The sequence below is a fragment of the Taudactylus pleione genome, unplaced genomic scaffold (genome assembly GCF_031769625.1).
Source record: "Taudactylus pleione unplaced genomic scaffold, aTauple2 ptg000139l, whole genome shotgun sequence".
Classification (NCBI taxonomy): domain Eukaryota; kingdom Metazoa; phylum Chordata; class Amphibia; order Anura; family Myobatrachidae; genus Taudactylus; species Taudactylus pleione.
Genome location: NW_028284541.1, coordinates 1715913 through 1737034, shown reverse-complemented (window position 1 = coordinate 1737034; position 21122 = coordinate 1715913). Strand labels below are relative to the sequence as shown.

The following is a 21122-nucleotide window of genomic DNA, read 5'->3' as shown; positions in this document are numbered from 1 at the left end:
GATCTTGCCTGCAGCAAGATGCGATGTACGACCAGTGGGTACGCGCATCGGCATTGTAATCGTGAGTAGAGACTCACAATTAGGACATATTTTACACGTTCTGTCGTCCCGATGCGTCAGAATCGGGCTGATCGTGTAAAATATTGCCTAGTGTGTGGGCACCTTAAGGGCCAGATTCAATTAGAGGCAATAAGTGCCGTTTGGAGATAACTTTCGGCATTTCCGTCTGTTTTCAAAGTATCTCCATATTAAATTTCAGGATGATTTTGCTAAGCAGAAACTGAATGCATTGTAATAAGAGCCCTCGGGACACCCCCTGAAAGGACAAATGATCTAAAAAAAATCACCTCAGAACACCACAAAAAAGTACTTTCGTTTTGGGGGCGAAAGAGTAAAAAAAAGCATAAAAACTAGCGAAATAGACTTCTTGCAAGGTTTGCAAGGATGGGTCAGGTGTTTTTAGGAGTGCAGGTGCATGCCGCAAGTGCGTTTTTGAAGTTTTTTTTAAAAGTGCACTTTAGAGACATAAAAATATGCTAGCACCCAATTTCAAGTACCACAAATTTTACTGGACTACTTATTTTCACCAAAAAAACCCTGCTTTAGGCCATTCTTCACCACTTACGCAAAGACGCTAATAAGAAGCAATTTAAACTACTTAAGTACCCCAAACACTTTTATTAAGGCTATTAGTACACATCTACATTCATTCCCTGTGTTAGTGCATCTTTTTTTGGGGTACAGACTGATTTCCCCACTTCTGACAGTACTTTCTGCCTGTTCCGCTTTTGCCTATTTAGGAATTGAATAGGGCGAAAAGCAGGGACGCGCACTGGGAACTGAAAAGGCCTCTAAACTAGTGTTTTAATTCAAAATGTTTAATGCCAGTGACATTTCCAGTTCTAATGCTTAGCTCCTTTTTTTGTGTTTGTGTGTATCTCTGAAAAGCGCTTTTGCATGTTTTAATTATGTTTATTCTAAAATTGGTTATATTGAAAGTAGTAAATAAATCATATCAAACCCTAATAACTTCGGTTTGTTAATGTTAGAAAGCATTAAAACGTGATTGATCAAGGTTTCGAATACATAGTAAAATTCATTTTTTTTTTCATTTAAACAGTAATGCAAAAAAACAGCTTAAACAAAAAAAAAAAAAAAGGGGGGGGTTTTTTTTTTTGTTTTTTTTTAAAACCTTTTTTTTTTTTCCAACCCTGCAGTACCGGCGCCCTCCCTCATCCCCGAACATGCACAACCTGACAATATCGTCAGGTTGGGCTCTATGTTCAGGCGATGACCTATGCAGACAATGACTAGTGGGAGCGCGCATTGCTGGTCGTTGATATTCACTGCGCGATTATTGAACGATTACAATGTCGTTATCGTTGAATCGTCCATTTATATCGTTTAGTGGATATGCGCCTTTAGCCAGCTAGCCTCCAATGTGAATTATGGGTAATCTAAGGGAAGGATAAGGAGGACATCATATAGTTACAAGTCTCCATAGAAACCAGAGCGCCCTAAAGCCTGTACATACGATGCGATTTAAACAAAGCAGGGTTTCTCAAACCACGGTCCTCGGGCAATCCGGTGTGACTTACTCTTCTGTAAGAGTCACTTTCTGTGAAAGAAGACGTTTGGTGAACCAAAGACAAGGGTGGCCCCTGTGGGACTGTGGCACAAGAATGATTTAAGGTTCCGCCATAATACTAAATAGGAGATGACAAAACACAGACCAAACTGTATTTGGAGTAAAAACCCCCTCCCCTCTTTGAACTAGTGTTAGCGTGTAACGTCACTATAAACAGATGAACAGAAAACTCTTCCCCACTAAATTAATCTGTGAAGCACCAGACACTGGAATCCATGCTGTTCCTGCGACACTCACCCCCCACCTTAAATATATCAATAGAGTCATCCGTCTTAATAAAAATATTCTACCCAAAGTTCTCTTAAATGATGATGAAATGTGTACCATCCAATATTGACTATGTTCCAGACTGCCTGTCTCATGGGACCACCTAATGGCAGATGCTCTATATTACAGATCCTGATGTTTAGCACGCACAGACAATCCATGCGGCTGCAGGAGCATATATAAACAGAGACACAATTTTCCTGGTGCAGTCTTAAAGCTTTCAGAAGTCAGGCTGCTTATATAAAAGATTTATTATACTTAGGGGTAGGAAAGGACTCCTAGACCACTGTGAATCTTATCACTGTTATAAACGGCAGCTTTGCCAAATAGTTCTACTAGTGCCAAAGCCTGGCACAAAAAGATCATAACTCCACTTTCGGCTTGAAATAATAATCTAAAAAATTAATAATCAGCAAGTATCACAGATAAATAAGCAAAAAAAAAAAAAAAACACAAAATGCCAGATGTGTCTTTATACACTGTGGTTTGAGATGCTCCAAAAAGCCCACCTCGGCTAACCAGGCCCCGGGCAACTTGACCGAGCGTCTTTCTCACTCAAAATGAGCTTCTTATTTGAATAAATCAATCAACTGGGGTAGACAAAACTACTTGGCTAGACTGTGCTGATCAATTTGATGTGCGACATTTGTATGCGACGGAGTCTGAATCTGTATATGATGCAATGCTGCGGCTTTTTCTCATGCCAAGTTCCTTTCTGCTTCATCTGCGACTTTGTATGTGTTTAAAACTAAGGGGTCTATTTACTAAGCACTGTTAGGAGACAGAGTGAAAAGTGATAAGAAAGTGATAAGGTGCCAGCCAATCAGCTCCCAACTGTCATTTTTCAAACACAGCCTGTGAGATGGCAGTTGGGAGCTGATTGGCTGGCACCTTATCACTTTTCACTCTGTCTCCTAACACTGCTTAGTAAATAGACCCCTAATTCCTGTGCGGTTAAAGTCGCAGCCCAGTGTCTCTAGTACACTGTGAGTGGTGCTGTGCTGCGTTTACGGTGTGAAATTTAAAGAAAACCACGGTACGCTACACTGCTCAAAGCGGCTTAGTCAAAGAATGTATAGCGGCGAATTGCATAGAGAAGCTAGGTGAATGAGGACATCTGTACACATACACACACACAGACACAAATTAGAAGCAGGTTTATAAAGTCAGATATTTATAATCAGTTATGTTATATGCAGTGTGGCTTTACTTAATAAATAATGGGCCTGATTCAATACAGATCGCTATTGCACGCACGGAGATCTGCTGTGAAAATATGCTAACGAATGCAGTCGCAAAGCCGTCGCACAGCCAGCATAGAGACGCCCACTGCCGCCCACTACTGCTATCTTACATCCATAATACCTTGCAGTCCTGCGTATACATCGGGAATATCGATTAACATTGGCCCCTCACGCACAATTACAACAGGTCTTACTCAGAAATTGCTAACCTCGTCGCACGCAGTGAGTACACAAGCTGCGTATGGCGTCGCAGTGGCTAATTTATGCACGCCCATGCAACTATGGCGATGGCTTTGTGTCTGCGTAGGTGATCGCAGTGCGAAACATGCGCAGTAAGCAACATCGGCCGATCTGCGTACGCTGTTGCAATCCGTGATGAATCAGGCCCAATGTCTTAAAGACTACCCATCACCTGCTCACATTGGAGACAGAAGTTTCGTGTTTTGAACCAAACTTCATGAGAAAGCAGCCTAACAAACCACTGTGAATGAGGGACATCACCGAGGCACAAGGCTCATTGCACCTTATGCCTCTGTGACATCAATATTTCCTACTGATTTTAAAGCCAGATTATCTGCTCACAAAATCACTGCCTCCGTAGTGTGTAAGCCTCAAGTAAATTTTAAAGGATGAGAAGCAAACTTCCGCCATTGATAATGTATGAAGAAAACCACAGCATCCTTCTAGAATATAGTCAGCTTTATCAGTGCTGAAGACAACGAACAGTCCCAATGAATGACTTCTAATGCAGAACTAATGAATCAGCAACATTAGACATTACAACTGCATGTAGCACTGTAAGTACAGACACACTCATAAGCGACTCTGTACTTTGCAGCAGACTTCTGCCCTAGATACCATTTTATTCCGGGAAAACACCAAGCCCGACCCACACACTTGTGTTGATGCTTTATAGTGCACTAAACCAGTGCTTCAACGTACAGCGATATATTGAGCTGATTTTGAGTCGCACGCTATAGTGATGTCGGACGCAGCAAGGCAATGTATATTTACTGTGCATGTGTCTCAGTCTCACAGCGCACGAATCCCTATTGTGTTTATACAGAGTTGCAGTAGCCATTTCAGATGCAAGCAGAATGGCACTGAAAATGCGCTGGGTGTTCCTGGGCGGCACACAGGTAGGTGGCTAATCAGATGCCAGGAGATGCTGCGTCTTATGGTTGTGTTGTGTCACAGAAGTGGCCACATATACAAACGCCTAACCTAGGAGTGGGCAATAAGCGTCCCCCCAGCTGTTGTAGAACTACACATCCCAGCACGCCCTGCTATTTGACCATGCTAAAACTGTTGCAAGACATGCTGGGATGTGTAGTGTGTGAAGATACACCAAGCACGATTGCAGCATCTGGAGATGTACACGGATGTACACCAGGGGAGGGATTGTAGCGGTATTAGCATAAAGTCACAGACATGCGACCGCCTGCCGCTACGTCCGACTCAGAATGAGGCCCATTGTGAAACACCCACAGCAGGTAAGCGCAGTCCCAGTACAGCACCATTGGTTCACATGAGTATCTTCAACATGTGGGTAATGTGTCATTAGCTTTTCAATTTGTATTTCATGCAGTCTGTTAAAACGTGTGCTCATAAACGCAAACGCTAGAACAAAAAAAAACATAAAATGCCGCAGTTTCTACCACCTCCCCAAGACTCCTATGAAACGCCCGAGCCCTGGTCTCTCTCTCTCTCCACAGTGCTAAGTGCACAGACTTTCAAGCAGAAAACGTTCTACATACTCGTAATTACAGATTGTTATACCTGTGTACTGGTTACTAGATCAGGTTTACGCCTTCCACTCTGGACTGAGAGACAATGATAACCAAATCAAGGTAATGTAATGGATATGAAGAGGAAGTTACCTGAAGCATGAGCTCACAATCATCTCGGCCAACAAAGATCATTTCCCGAGGCAGCCGGTGGCGAGTGCCTGAGCTGCTCACCAGGAACCACGAGGTGACGCTCATCTTGTCTCTTGGCCTAGCACCTACCAATTAAACATCCTGCAGAAAGAACAAGCAGAGAGTCAGTCCAGATTAATCCCAATCCTCCACGTGCTCATCTTCTAATACGGCAGACAGGGTGCTGTCAGGGTGAGTGATCCCACACATCTGACAAGTCACACTTCAATGGGATTAGGGATGGAAATGCCTCAAGTAATATTTAGTGATACAGCATTGGAAAAAAAATATATGAAACATACAATATATTTTGAAATTGATATCATAAGAAAATATATATGTGCGCTTATATCCACTCAAAAATGTACATACACTCCAAAGTTGTCAATTACAGGTTTATTTGAAACAATGTATTTGACACATTAATAAAGAAGAACGGCAGTTCCTTAAAACAGATACAGGTTTGCCAATACTCATAAACAACATATCATTCAACCACAGACATAAAATTGCACTGATAGGTCCAAATCGATCCTTAGGACCCAGCTTGTAATCTCTGGTTATACAAAGCGCACCACTGTGTAGTTTAATTTGAAATTGATATATTCGGATACATTTGATACTACGATTTTAGGTAAAGCCATAGAAACCTGCAAACTTCAATACTTAAAATCAAATAACCTAAGTATTAGCAATACATGACAGCTCGCCAAAGATTGGGACCATGAAAGCAAAGGCTAAGTGTTGCATTTTAGGATACAGACAGATGCTCCTGGTTCTCATGCCTGCCATATATATATATATATATATATATATATATATATATATATATTTTCTCAATAAAGCCGGCACTCCACATATAAACTTGATACTTTCCCTGGTGCCATCTCAGGTGTGGGTAACCTTGCATGCAGAAAAAACTACAGCGGCACTCAAGTTCCAAAATGAGACTCAAAACACAGTAGTGTGGTGGATTCCACGTTTCAGTCAATGAAGACTTTTTTCAAGAACCAAGTCTTCATTGACTGAAACGTTGAATCCACCACACTACTGTGTTTTGAGTCTCATTTTGGATGTCCCTAGAGTGCCGCTGTTGTTCTTTTTATATATATATTTATTTGAGTCTTAGGCATCCTATCAAGGGTACACTGTTGACATCCAAATTAGACTCTCTCCTGTCCAATTGTAACTCTCTCTTTATATCAATGTCTCCTTGGACTAGCAAAATATTCATAGTTCCAATCTTTGGGCCTCTTATTCCTACAAGAGTCAGCTCCACCCTTCCCTCATAGGTTTCCTGGGCCAGGGTTAGGTTGAGTCTCAGAAGTCTGTGGCACTGGACTGGACAGAGCCTTGCCAATAGGAAGCTGCTGGTGCCATCACCTGACTAGTTGAGGCCTACACTGGCTTTATCTGAACCACACATCTCTCCTGCTGCTGGTCACAAATGTCCATCACACTGTGAGAAAAATATACTTTCAGTCACAAAGCACTACCCCTGTAGTAACAGCTGTGAGAAGAAAGCCCATAGAATATGCACTAAAGCCAGGGCACCTGTGCGAGCTAAAGTCTGCTCAGGTCCTAAAGATTATTTCTAAACATATCAGGCCTCAAATAAGGTGAAGTAGTTCTAGAAATCTACCCACAATTCTAGGTTTATTTTGGGTGCAGATTTCTACAAAAAAAACGCAAAAGAAACGTGGCAAACCGGTGACAGGTGGGGGCCCAAAATCCAATATGTAGGAAGATAATTCACTGTTAAAAGCAAAAGTAACGCCAAGGATTGAGGACCTTCCAAAAAATATAAATTGATTAACTGATCATTACACCTAATGCTCCTCACTATCATCCACTACGGAGAGCGGGATGGAAATGAGCGTCACTACAAGGAGGAGCAAGAAAATAGGGCAGCGCTATCTGGCAGACAACACATATTAAAATCAGCTTTATAAGAGTTTCCTGATTATGTTGTATTCAGTTTAGGGATTACTATCCACTTTCTATTTCATTCCTACCTCACAAGTGCAGCCATTACAGATTTGGCCACAGAGTCTACTACTCTCTGTATAAACTATTGCGAATGACGTTTAGCCATCATCTATTGATATATCTTTACTGTTTATACATATAAAAAATTATTGTCTTTCAGATCTACCAAAGATCTGCCCTTTGTCCATTCAATGCAAATATACATGCAATTAAAAACACTACATTATGGCAGTATTCGTCCATTTAGTGTGGTTTCATGGAGACACTTTTAATGTAAAAAGCTGGTTCACTTTGGGGCTGGGCGGGGACTGGGCTGATGTCACATGGGCAGTTTAGAACGCAGCCGTTTTCCAGAAAGAAGAGAGCGGAGTTCTGAGGCTAGGAATTAAGCTCTCCAACATGCACTGAAGGAACAGGGGAATCCCATTACCCATCCAACGTATTATATCACTACACGAGGGTTTAATGTGTTCATCTCACGGCATATTTATGGTTATAATCTGCAATGTTCTAAACAATCATTTATCACTGAGCTTTAACAGTGATAATACACCACTAAAATGACAACGTTTCTTTGCTGGTAACATGCAAGTTTCCAAACAGGAATTCATTACACACCTAGCAGGACTGCGAACAAAGTCGGATTGAAGACAGGGCAGCAGAGCGGTCGCCCAGGGGCCCCCCACACACACACTTGGGCCCCCATACATAGCTAGATTACCAGCAAGGGGGCAGTGTGGCTTATATGAACTGGGGGATCTGTGTGGCATAATGTGAACTGGGGGAACTACAGTGTGTGTAACACATTTGTGGTGCTGGGGGAATTTACATTTTATACTTTTCAGCATATTTTATAGACAGTTGTAATGGTAGGGGGCCCCACAAGTCAGTTGCCCTGGGGTCACACAAACCTTAATCTAGCCCTGGCTACGTAGGAACTAGAGAAACATTCCATAACTGCTCATGCTCTTCATTACAGGGAAGACAGCTATTCCTGGCCCTCACTAATGTCAGTAGTCCCTAATTAATTAGTAGCATTATGAGAAATACCAATAGTTACAATAAAAATCTGGCTGTTCCAACATGTAGGCAATAGGTGCACTTAGCATACTCAAACACTCATGGGTGTAATTTGTGAAAGAGGTCTGGAAATGATTAAGATAAAAAATTGGGGTTGTAAGCCGGATGTAGAGGTGGGCGCTAATGCGTGCGCGGTTGCGTTTTTTATCGGAGTCTCAGCGGCACTAATATGCAAGTGCTAGTTTCAGCCTTCCCATAGTGTACCGGTCAGTGCAAGCCACGAGATGCCCACTTCCAATGCGCCCTGGACAGCGCATTTCCGCCGGTGGTTTCCTCCATCGGTGCACCATCGACACTTGCACCAGCCTATGGCCGCTGCAGCGTGTCCTTCTGAAATTGCTTTAAACATGGCCTCTGTGGCAGCGGCTCTGCCTTTGCGAACACAGCTGCGCTTATCAACATGCCAGTGACCCATTACTTGCCCATGAGACACCCTTTTTTTGCGTTCCTTTCAGGAATGCCCATGATCTTTCTACGCCAGTTCTAAGGAGTTTAATTCTGTAAGCAATAGCGGACACTTTATGTAAGGCGTGCGCCGTAAGGGTTTTCAGGACGTGTCGCGCAAGTACAGTAGTAAATAATCGCTTAACAGCGCAAGCATCGACATTGCGTTCACGGCTGACTCAGGCCCTGTGTGTCCAAGTCGGCGTTTTAGAGGCGGCTCCACCACAATTCTATTATTGTATCTAACTGAGCTAAGGCTGCTACATTATACACCCCTTACATTTCCTAGCAAGTGTAGTCCCCGACTATGCAAACCCAGTGATGTCTACCGGCAGGGTTCATGCTCATCTCTGCATTATTTCAGCCTGCCCATCTATGGATGGGTGAGTTAGTTTTAGCTTAAGACACATGATTACCACCACAAATGAGAATGAATGAATGAATGAATGAATGTAAACGCTAGCTGAAATGTGGGAAAAACCTTTATTGCATCAATTTTTAGCTGTAAAAAAACGAAAGTACTACTAGACAGAATTCAAGCCCCCATCCCCACCCTCCTAAAACTGCAATAAGTGCATCATTTAAAATATAGCAGTTCCTTGTAAAAACACCTTTAATGAATGTCTTCATTCATCTCAATATAAAATCTGAGATGATGTTTTTTAACCAGTAAAAAAAAATATAAATATGGTAAATAAAAAAAATATATACCTTGTGTTCAGGATCAATCCGAGAACCAGCCCAGTAGCAGCACATGTATCTTGAAGTACTCTGTACACACATTCAGCTGTCTTTAGCCATTGGACTGGTCTTGGAAGTGCACAGTCAGCACAGCCTGAAGAAAAAAAAAAAAAGGGGAACGTGAGGACTTTTCGTTTTCCAGGAGTCTAAAAGTGGAGTTCAAACATTCCATTCAGATTATTCTATGCAAATTCTATAGGTATTCAGCCCGAGAGGTAGCCTGGATAACCCGACAGGTGAGCCGGGCGCCAGGTGTTTCTATACACAAAGCTATTATAGGAAGTCAGCCTACGCAATGAGGACATTGTCATCGCGAAGGTATGGTAACAATACAAGATCTAATGTATAGACATGAAATACTTCCCATATCCTTATACATTGTAACACTGATGTTTTCCATATCCTTATCCATGAAATACTTTCGGCAGCTGCACACCTTAGCACGTTTATGTAGATAGAAAGTAACATTCCAACAGGTTATACATGGCACAAATACCAAGTGAGTCACAACTTAATTGGCAAGCCATACATTCTATATAAAAGAGAATGCTTTATTAGGGGGTGTCGTATACTTTGTCGACATAGTCGTAATGTCGACATTCATCATGTCAACACTGATGAAATGTCATCATGATTAGAATGTTGACAAAACATCCCTGGTTGTCTTGGGGTGACTTACCTGGTACAGTGGCTCAGGTGGCACCTTCTGGATGACTTCCAGCAGTAAGTAGGACTAACCCTAATCCCTAACCCTCAATGCCTAACCATAACCTCCCATTCCGCAGCCTAACCCTAACTCTCCCCCATTACCTAACCCCCTGCTGCTGGTCCTTGCAGAATGTGGTCAGCATCATAACTGTCGACATTGTGACTACATCCCATATCAGGATGCCTAGTATAATTGATCCATAAGGTCTAGCTCCCCCCGATTAGTGGTACAGCAGCAAACGCTCTTTTTTTCTCTGGTCATTGTGGCTGCGAACTCACAAACTAATCGGGACTGTGGGAGAAATGTATCAGTAGCAGAGTTATATCAGTGATAGTACACATCCCGTATTACCACTTATTGCAGCGATACAGAATGTGGTAGCACTGGAATGTATAAAAAGTTCCATTGTTGGAGAGGTCATGCGGTAACTGACCCCCCCCTTGAGACCTGTGTCCCTCTATATCACACCAGGATACGCTGATGTGATACGTACTTGTCAGCGTACGCGACTTTGGCAATTTAGCATGTAGATTTAATGCAGCAATATTTTAAAGGCAAAGCCAGGTTGGAGACCGCACCCTATTACATTAAACTCTCTATCGGCTGATGTCAGCCTAATTCATGCACAGGTTACGCTAAAACTTATCTAAAATAAAGACAGACTAATAAATGAGTCAGCTTTAGTTATTTATATTAGCAAAGTATACATTTAACACGATGCTGGGGTCTGGGCACTGGACCCATAATCTATTAGAGCGTGTTAGCTCAGTAGCGTTGCAATGTAATGCATAGCAGAATAGTGTTGCGATGTAATACATACCAGAGTGTGTAACAGGTAATGGTGGATAATGGTTTGTCCAGATAGCTTGGTAAACCAGGGTGGAAATACACTCAGCCAGAGTATATATGATGGTATGTGTTGTGCAGTTGTTTGGTGCTAGTTAGTCCACACGTTATATGAATTTAACCAGGTCTTAAACTGGCCATACACCAGATGAACTTTCCTCCAACTAGCCCATAACATATTATACACAGAGCCTAGATGGGGTCAACTGTCAGCCCACAACATATAAGACAGAGTCTAGCTGGGGGCCAAGCGCTAGCACATAACAGACAATACGCAGAGCCTAGATGGCAGCCAACTGCCAGCCCATAACATACAATACACAGAGCCTAGATGGCGGCCAACTGCCAGCCCATAACATATAATACAACAAGACAGCCACTGCGCCCATTCTTTCCCGCAAAAAAAAAAGCAGACAACTAAGCAAACCAAAAGAGGGGGGCTGGGTGGGACATCTAATGAAGCAAGAGACCTCCCAGCCATGGAAACGGTAGTACAAAACAACAATAAACCACAGCATACACCAAGCACCCAATCACAGTAACATGCCATAACTAAGTCAAACCTGCTAACAATTTAAACACATACCCCATATCCTTATTCTGCAATTATGTGAAGACAGTTGAAAAGAACATGGTGGAGGTGAGGAGACATCACACAAAGGATGGGATTGTTGCAAGGCCTTGTTTATATGCGACCAGAGAACGGACGCCATGTCTAACAACAAGCAGGATGTCAAATAAAACCACAGCTCGGACAGCTACTTCGAACTGGTGGATAAACAAAAGGAGAGGGCAGAAGTATGTATTAAGAAGCCCAAGGCGCCCAGAGAACACTGAAGACCATACAGCTGGTCTTTGATGCCATTAACCCAGCGCCGAGCTTGTACACACAGAAGACAAAGCCTTCTACAGAACAGTAAGGAGGCTCAGTTAGCACAAACAGCGACAGTAAGCGGAGTTCTACAATGACTGGACTTTCCCATTTTCACCAATGGCTGCTTTACTATTGGTGGCTGACTTCTGCCTTACATGAGCCGCACACACTCTCCCCACCGACAGTGACAATTGCTATTCTACTAACTTATGTATCATGTCTTCCCACCAACTCTAGGAAAAGTGTTTGAGCACAACTATCTTATCCTTTGGTTTTAGGTCATTGTATATTCAATATTTGTATCATAATGCCCACAACGTATAGCACTGTGTAATGTATCAGCATTTGTATATGGAAAAAAAACAAAAACCACAGAACAAATCCACTATTTCTCCGGCATCTCCCAGCAACTATACAGCCGCTGCTTTATTTGTTAATTCAGAATTTTTCATATCAGCAAGATGAAGGCAGAGAGTGTTTTCCTGTTGAATGAAGGCAGCTTGTGTGGCACCAGCTTGTGAGCTATAGATGTGTCCTTATACATCTTTGCTGCAGTTGTGCTAAAACGCCCCTCTTGGCACACCAGGTCCCGTGAGACTCTGCTAGTGCCTGGCGTCTTTATTTGCTGTAACGCGATGCGACGAGGGTGCACCAGGAGACTGTGCCGATTCATTTGATATATTCATTTCGACCTCGGCGATGCAGGAGTCACTTGACAGGCACTCCTTGGACACTTCCCTCCTCCATTTTGTGTGTGGATCATGGATACAAGGAACAGCAGCATCCCGATCAAAGCATCTTCTGGAGTATTGGTAAGTGCCAAATGAGCTTGGTTTTAAGTATGATACCCTGCTGACCACCAATGTGTATTATATGCCACAGGCCACCAATGTGTGTTGTATGCAGGGCCGCCAAGAGCCGCTCCGGGCCTGTGAGACAGGGGCATGGCCATGCCCCCTTTGGAAAAAAAAACACCCAATATAACATTTTAGCAATGCTGCGAAGCGTCGCTGTGCGCTGGGAGGGGGAGCTGTGAGCCACTCAGCCTGGCGCACAGCCAATGGGGTCGCGATCAGCATGATCGCTCCCCCATAGGCATAGGAGGCTGCTCCGGCTGCTGCTTAGCAGCTGTGAGCAGTCTCCCACTGCAGCCCAGCACACAGCAGCGTGTGCTGGGCTGCTGTGATGTAGAAGGGAGGGCGAGCGGTGCCGGGCCTTTCCAGCAAGCCTGAGAAGTGCCGGGCCCCTCCAGCAAGCCCAGGTAATTTGGACCCGCTCCCTCCCCCTCTCGGTGCCCCTGGTTGTATGCCACTTAACACCAATGAGTTTTATATGCCGCCGACCCCCAATGTGCATTGTATGCAACTTGCCACCAATGTTATATGCCATAAACCACCAATGTGTATATATGCGGCAGACCAGGGGTGTTTCTAGAGAGGAGGGGGCCCGTATGCAGTCTCCGACACTGGCCCCCTCCTCTCCGCCCGGCAGCGCACTGAGCTGTGCGCGGCCAGTTATAGACTCTGGGCACTAGAGTGTGCCCAGAGTCTATAGTGTATGCACAGGTCACCGAGAAAATGGCCACAGCCGTCTTTTGCGCATGCGCAGTGCCCGGAAAATGGAAGCCTCGGCCATTTTCCAGTAGTTTTACAGCGCCGGACCCCCGGAGGTAAGTAATATTATGGGTGTAGGGTGTGCGGTGCGGTACAGGGCCCCCCTGGACCCAGGGGCCCATGTTCCCCGCACACCCTGCACCCATTATAGATACGTCACTGCGGAAGACCCCCAATCTGTTTATATGCTACTGGCCACCAATGTGTTTTATATGAAACAGACACCCAATGTGTATTATATGCCACTGACCACCAATGTTACCACCAATGACTCTGCTGAATACCTAGGTTACCTGGCGCTATCCTCTTTTGTAATACACCCATTCTTATTTTACAATTTGCAGTTCTTTTCTGACCTTCTTAGATTTTTTTCCAAATTACAGAGACCTTGTCTCAGGTATGTTATGTCCACACATGCACCCCTAATCCACTTTGGGTAAAACCCTGAAGTCCAAGAAGGTTACCTAGGCATGTGCATACGTATATATTGCACCCTATTGAACCTGGTGTAAGGTATTATTATTAGAATGTAATGTAGAAGTTTCAGTCACACACAGGTCACTGCTCTTTTATTTATAAAGTGTTTTTTTTTGATAATGTGACCTTTTGTAAAAAAAACAAAACAAATGACCTTTGTGTAAATTAATCTTGTTTTGTTTTTAGGCACTGCAAACATTAAAAAGCACTTTAAATTAAAAAAAAAATGAAAACAACTCCAACAACATTAAAAACAGTCAAAATTTAAACAAACAAACACAATAAATAATTTTTAACTTATCAAAAAATTAGGTTTAAAAGGCCCACCTTGATTAGTGGCCACGCCAATTGTCCAAAAACTGGCCACCCCTTATTCGGGGTAGCCAGATATCGATTTGTAGTCTGTGTTTGATTGAAATCAAATGAGTTCCTGTATACCCACATTTTTTATTATTTTTTTCTGATAGATATGGCTATCGACAAAGACCACGAATTCTGGACAGGCTTTATGGAACTCTACATGGAGAAGGAGTGTTTGTGGAGAGTCAAATCCAAGGAATATGCAATCAAAAAAAAATATATATATATTTAGCCCTCCAGGAATTAGCAGACTTCAGCAAGAGCCACCACAGTGCAGCCTCCATTGACTGGGTCCACAAGATACAAAATCTACAGACGGTGTTTTTGAAGAAGCACAAAAAGAGTCAGTCGTACAAGTCATCCGGAGCGGGGGCAGGCGATAAACATCACCCAACCCTGTGGTATTACGACTTACTGCTCTTCACCCTGGACCTGGACCCTCAGCGCCCATCTCGGTGCTCGTTGGACCACGAGTTTGGAGTGGAAGAAGTGGAAGATTTGGGGGGAAACGTCCAGTGTGGATTTCGTAAGTGCAAACATCCCATGCCAAATCTAGAATACAGTCCACATTTGTCCTCTCTAGTTTATTTGAGACCGTCTTCCTGTTATCAAAATAGGTCAGGTATACCTCCGTGACCTGTTTTGCGCGTGCGGTGCCCGTTTTCCAAACACCTGTTGCTTTCACAGACGACCACCGATCCAAGTCTTCTGGCTGTACCAGGTTATCTGGCATAGCTGTGCCTGTTGTCCTTTGTTGGATGGTTGGAAATTATGCAGGACACAGCATGCTTAGACGACCCAGCCTATCTTGACCACACGCAGGTTGATGGCTGTGTGGGAGATGCGGAAGAGAGTGCACAGACGCCAAACGCGTTCGCCACAATACAGCGTGCACATGACAGTATGTAATTGTAAATGCGCTTCTCCTTCGTCAGTCTCCTTTGCGCATAATATTCACAGAGTGCAAAGGCCTCATCAGCCACAAACACATAATTTACGCCCTGCTGTGTTTCATCAACAGACGGCAAGTTAAGGGTTTTGGAGATGAGCCTCTTGTAGAAAACCGTCTGTTTGAAGGAGTCACCATCCGAAGCACGGCCATTCTTGCCAGCATCCACAAACAGAAATGTGTAGGTTTGCATTCACCACATCCATGAGAACAATTCTGAAGAATCTCTTGTAGTTGTAGTAATAGGAACCACTGTTGGCAGGTGGGGTTATTCGAACATGATTACCATCTATAGCTCCCCCACGGTTAGGGAAGTTCCACCTTCGGTCAAATTTGTCAGCAATGCTTTTCAATTCCTCCACAGTTGTAGGGAACTAAAACGAAATAAACAATGGGTTAAAACATGACCTTTATGCAAATTGTGTGTTTTTTTGTTTTTTTTAACCAACGTCAACCCCAGACCCGAACATTGATGCCACCCAAGACCTAAGTTGCATCATGGGGGAAAGCTCCTCCTTAATGAGGCCACCCCCCCCCCCCCATTCCCAATAGCTACTCTATGATATGTGATGCTTCTGCCGCAGATTGTACTAGGTCAATAAACACATGCTGTAAATGTAGACTGACGGTGCAGCAGTTTGTGCTTACGACCAATTCAAATCAGCGCCACAAGCACCATATATCACAGAGCACCAAAGTTATTGGGACTGATAAAACTTGTTGATAATTTTGTTATACTGTTGTTTTGTATTATATGCACATTTTAAAAATGTTGGTAAACGTGCAATTTAAAAGGCCCATTTTTTAGTAGGGCTGTATGTTCTGGTCTATTTATTTTCATACTATTTAAAGTTTTAATTATATTTATGCACATACAGTTTTCATTCAAATGGGCAATTGTTTATACTCTTTTATATGTTGCGTGACATTTAAAATACAGAAAAAAAATGCAGTCGCGTTTTAGGGTACATATTTTGTACGTTTATAATAAAGAAAAAAAATGTGTATTGTCTTTTCTTACCTTAAAGTACTGCTGACAGTAATGATGGCTTTGCAGGTCTCTGGTATGATGAGGCCCAAACCTGGAGGGGAGATGAGGGAGCCAAACTTCAGGTCAGCCAGGGATCTTCATGTAGCCAGGAACCTCAGGGTAACAATCAGCCTTTTCTCAGCAGAAATGGCCCTCCGCAAACTTAGTATTCGGCCTCCGGATGTAGAGGGTCACCAGACGCAGCAACTCCTGGAAGGTGGCGTCACTCACACGCAGGAAGCTGCGGTAGTCATCCGGATTGTTCTTCCAAATCTCCATAAGCAGTGGCATGTGAGAGAGAGGCTCCCTCTACAGCAGCCTCTCCTTAGGAGTTAACACCACAGCAGCAGCATATGATGCCATAACTCTATAGCGAAAAGGATCCATCACAAAAGAATGTAGAATAGACACTTTGTTAAGTCAGGCAAAACAAAGCAGAGCAGTAAAGCAATGTACAGCGTTCTGCAGGTATGCACCAAGCCTCACTAGTCACAGAGCAGAACTGCAGAGAGCTAAAAAGACGCCTGCTTTATATACCCTGTAGATAGTACAGCCCATTATTTACATTTTGTAGCAATCTTTAAGATGGTCGTCAGGTGTTTTGAAAATCAAACGATATATCGTTAACGACGCACGAAATATATCGTTTGGTCGATGGTTAGATTGCACAGCGAGTATGCACTATATCATTTGCAGGGAGTTCAGGGGAAATCGTTGACATCGCATCATTTTCAAGTTTTCTAATGTGTACCTAGCTTTAGTCTCTGAGGGGTCTATTTACTAAGCCTTGGATGGAGATAAAGTGGACGGAAATAAGATACCAGCCAATCAGCATCGAACTGTCATTTTTCAAACACAGCCTGTGGCATGGCAGTTAGGAGCCGATTGGCTGGTACTTTTTCTCCCTCCAAGGTTTATTAAATAGACCCTTGAATCTGAATACAAAGTGCTACAATGTAGCGGCCACAGCTTTTTTCATTCCAAGTTCCATTGTGCTTCATTTACAGACTCATGTGCACAGATACACAATTGTCGCACATCACATTAATCAGCAGTGTCAGCTGGTGCGTCCTAATCGCATCACATTACGACTTGGATGCATTTTCTGTAAATAAGACGCCCAACTCTAGCAGAGTAGCACAGGACCTGGCGGCCCACTCACGCCAAGCAAGTCACACTGCGTGGCGTACGAAGGCTAAATGTATGATAACACATATGTAGATGTACATGGTAATTGATATTTTTTTTCTATTTCCCTTATGCTGGGTACACACTTGCTGCTATGGTATACAATCGGGAAGCCGGCTGTCGGGATTCCGGCAGCCGGCTTCCTGACTGCTTTATTCCGGCATGGGATAAATGACTGGCGTCTATATCTAGACGCCTGTCATTTCCCCGATGCCAGGAGACTGGCGCCCGGCATCCCGGGCGCCAGGGATGCCAGGCGCCGCGAGCGGACAGCCGGGGATTTTAGGTTTAGGGCACCCGGGGGGGACTTAGGGTTACGCACCCCCCAGGGAGGGTTAGGGTTAGGCACCGCCCAGGGAGGGTTAGGTTTAGGCATCGGGGAAGGGGAGGGGGTTAGGGTTAGGCACCCCTAAGGAGGGTTAGGGGGGTTAGGTTAGATTAATTGATACTTATCTTACCACGATCGGGATTTCCAGCGCTGTCGGGCTTCTGCTGCCGGGCTCTGCTGTTTTGTCGGGCTTCCGCTGCCGGGATTCGAACTCTCGACCATGCGGCAGCCGGGATATCATACCGATTCCGCTGTTATAGTGTTCCAATGATACGACAATCAATATATTGCAAGTGCATCAGAGGGGGTGTACATCCAATAGGTCTGTGAACGACGAATCAGGTCGGCCCTGCAGTACAGCCGATGCCGATATATCTGAAAGCTATATCGGTGCATCTGCATGTGTGTATGTAAACCCACCGACCGTCCGTACACTGGCCGCAGGGACCACCAATGCGGACGTCTCAACCGGGTGGACAAATTTAAATGCCTGTCCAGTTGTGATGTCAGCCCAGACATATTGAGCGGCTGATTGGTCAGGGAATATACTTTGCCAATTGGCCGCTCTGACGGCGGATCACTAGTCTCAGGGTGTACCCAGCATTAGATGATCTTTCTTGGCCTGTAAAGTATGCGGTGGAAGAAAGGCACACCTCTCTGCCTCTACTGCCCCTACACACTGGGAGGCAAGAGGGGTAATTATTATTCTACCTTTAGGTAACTCCTTACGCAACACAATAAAACTAAAAAGGGGTTGTCATTTCAAAAGGAACATTTCTTACCATGTAATGAAAAATAAATTAAACAAAAAACACACCCGTAATATAGGAAAATTAGGCTGTGTCACACGGTGACAATTTGCATAGTTTATGGAGTGGGTTGGGTCTGTACTTAGCCAGCAACACAAGGTAATACAAGCCCTGTACTTTGTGGTAAGCGGTCTGTAAGGCTTCATTGTTATCCAACAAACAAGGGTGGGGAAGAATGAAGTGTTTGAAAAGAAAGACTTCAGTATATATCCCTCAATGAGAAAAAAAGAAGTTGGCAAGATTTAGGACTATATTATTATCATCAATTATTTATATAGCATAAATCATATTACACACAGCTGTACAGCGTAACTCAGTCCCACTGAAGGGGTTCCAGACTGTAGCTAGACAGTAAAAAAGTCGACAATGTCTAGATAGGCACCAGATGTTAGACAGGCAATAGGTCGACAGGGACAAAAGTTTGACACACTAAAGGTCGACAGGTACTATGGAAGAAGGTCGACAGGTACAAATGGTCGACACTGTCAAAACACAGATCCAAAAATTTGTCAGCACGCAAACGTTGGACACATTTCTTTGGGGTTTGACACCTACCCCGATGGATAGGGTTAGGCACCAGGAGGAAGGGATAGAAGAAAAAAATATATGTGTCGACATTTTGTCCCTGTCGACCTATTGACTGTCTAACATCTGGTGTCTATCTAGACACTGTCGACCTTTTTACGGTCTATATTTTACACCACATCCCAATGAAGCTTGCAATCCTGTATGTACTGTGCTACCGGCCAATTTCACAGAAGCCAGTTGAGCTGGGTACACACAATTCGATTGTGCACCCAGCCGACGGGACGATGTGATGTAATGATACATTGCACTGTTGATGAACTACCCACGCGCACACGCAATCACTTATACCCACTATACGATTGGAACGATATATCGTCAGACAGATGGCATAGTATGTACCCAGTTGTAGAATGCTTTCAGACTGTGAGAGGAAAACCAAAGCACTCAGAGGCCACCCACACAAACACAAGGAGGACATTCTAACGCCACACATCTAAGACCCTGGGAACCAAGCCCATAACCACAGTGCTGAGCAACGGCAATGCTAACCACTGTGCCACCATATATCTTGAATATGGACAATTACTGAATAACGTAATCTCTTCTGGAGCAACAAATGTGCTAAAGTCTTTGAAGTTACAAAAAAGACCCTTAAGCTTAGGTCAAAAGATATGGGGGTCTATTTACTAAGCAGTGTTAGGAGACAGAGGGCCTGATTCAGAGCCGGACGCTATTTGCGGACGCTTGTTCAGAAAAAGGGGCTGGCTATTTAAATTAAGCGCTCGCTCTTTGCGGTCTGTTGACGCCTCTTTGTCTGAACGAGCGAACGAAACATGCGCTCACTATTTTGGAAAAAACGCCCCCTGGCCGCTCGCATCCTACGTCATTTCCGCTATTTATTTGATTAATCGAGTACATCGAAAGGCATATGAACTGCTCGCAGTGCTTGTGGTTGGATTTTCCTACCGCAATCATGCGAGCAGTTCAGGCTAAAAGACAACCAAGTGACGGGGTCAATGACGCTGCTTTGTTAATTATGCACACCCTTAAAACGACCGTTTTGACAGTTTGGCACGCCTGCGTTCGGATCTCCACTCCCCGTTTTGAAGTACCTTCCCCTGTTACCACCCACAAACGCCTCATTCTGTCACTCAAATTAGCAGGCATTCGCTGTTTTGCGAGCACACGATTTTCGACCGCACTGACTGGTTTGCGCATGCGTACTAAAACCCATACGCAGATGTGCGAACATCGCTCGGAGCGAACGAGCGGCCGCTTACGAGCGGCTCTGAATCAGGCCCAGAGTGAAAAGTTATAAGGTGCCAGCCAATCCGCTCCTAACTGCCATCTCACAGGCTGTGTTTGAAAAATGACAGTTGGGAGCTGATTGGCTGGTACCTTATCACTTTGTCTCCTAACACTGCTTAGTAAATAGACCCCATGGTTGCTAATGCATGTGCATGGTGCGTACAATTAAAATGGACCATATGAACGATAACGATATCGATCATATCGTTATCGTGCATTTTCGCCCACCAACGACCTGCGATGCGCGGGCACGTATGGTCGATATCGACCATCGCCCCTTGTATGCATGCCAACTTGGTCGATATCGACCAGGTTAATATAGGGACCCGCAATCATTAACTATCGTTATAGTCGTTGGTGTATTGGTTGTGTGCTGGATAATCGATATCAATTGTCCAGCACACCTGGGGAGATCGTACAACGTTATCGTTGTACGATCGTCCCGACTGTACGCACCATTAGACAGATATTTTATGACAATTTGGTTGAACCTATATTCATTAGTAAGATTAAGCAGTAACACTACCTACCTCAAGTTACCCCAACAACATGGTGCCGATGTCTGGGACAGTTGCCATTTGCGATATAGGTCTCTATGTACTAAGCTTTGGGCAGAGAAAGTACCAACCAATCAGCTCCTGTCATTTTTCAAACACAGCCTGTAAAGTGACAGGTAGGAGCTGATTTGTTGGTACTTTATCCCTCTCCAAGGCTTAGTACATAGACCCCAAAGGGCCCGATTCAGAGTTGCATGCTCTGCCGATATTTACG

The 21122-nt window shown here is 44.0% G+C and overlaps 1 protein-coding gene across 10 annotated transcripts in view; it reads right to left on the bottom strand.

The window, feature by feature from the left end:
- CEP170B (centrosomal protein 170B) overlaps window positions 1–21122 on the bottom strand; it is a 107744-nt gene that overhangs the window by 53195 nt on the left and 33427 nt on the right. For all 10 annotated transcript variants that reach the window (XM_088473701.1, XM_088473699.1, XM_088473700.1 and 7 more), the window contains 2 exons: window positions 9303–9426; window positions 5040–5180 (listed from right to left, as the gene is read on the bottom strand). In XM_088473701.1, the coding sequence (XP_088329827.1) occupies window positions 5040–5144 (105 nt within the window). In that variant the 5' untranslated portion in view covers window positions 5145–5180; window positions 9303–9426. The remainder of the gene's footprint in view (window positions 1–5039; window positions 5181–9302; window positions 9427–21122) is intronic.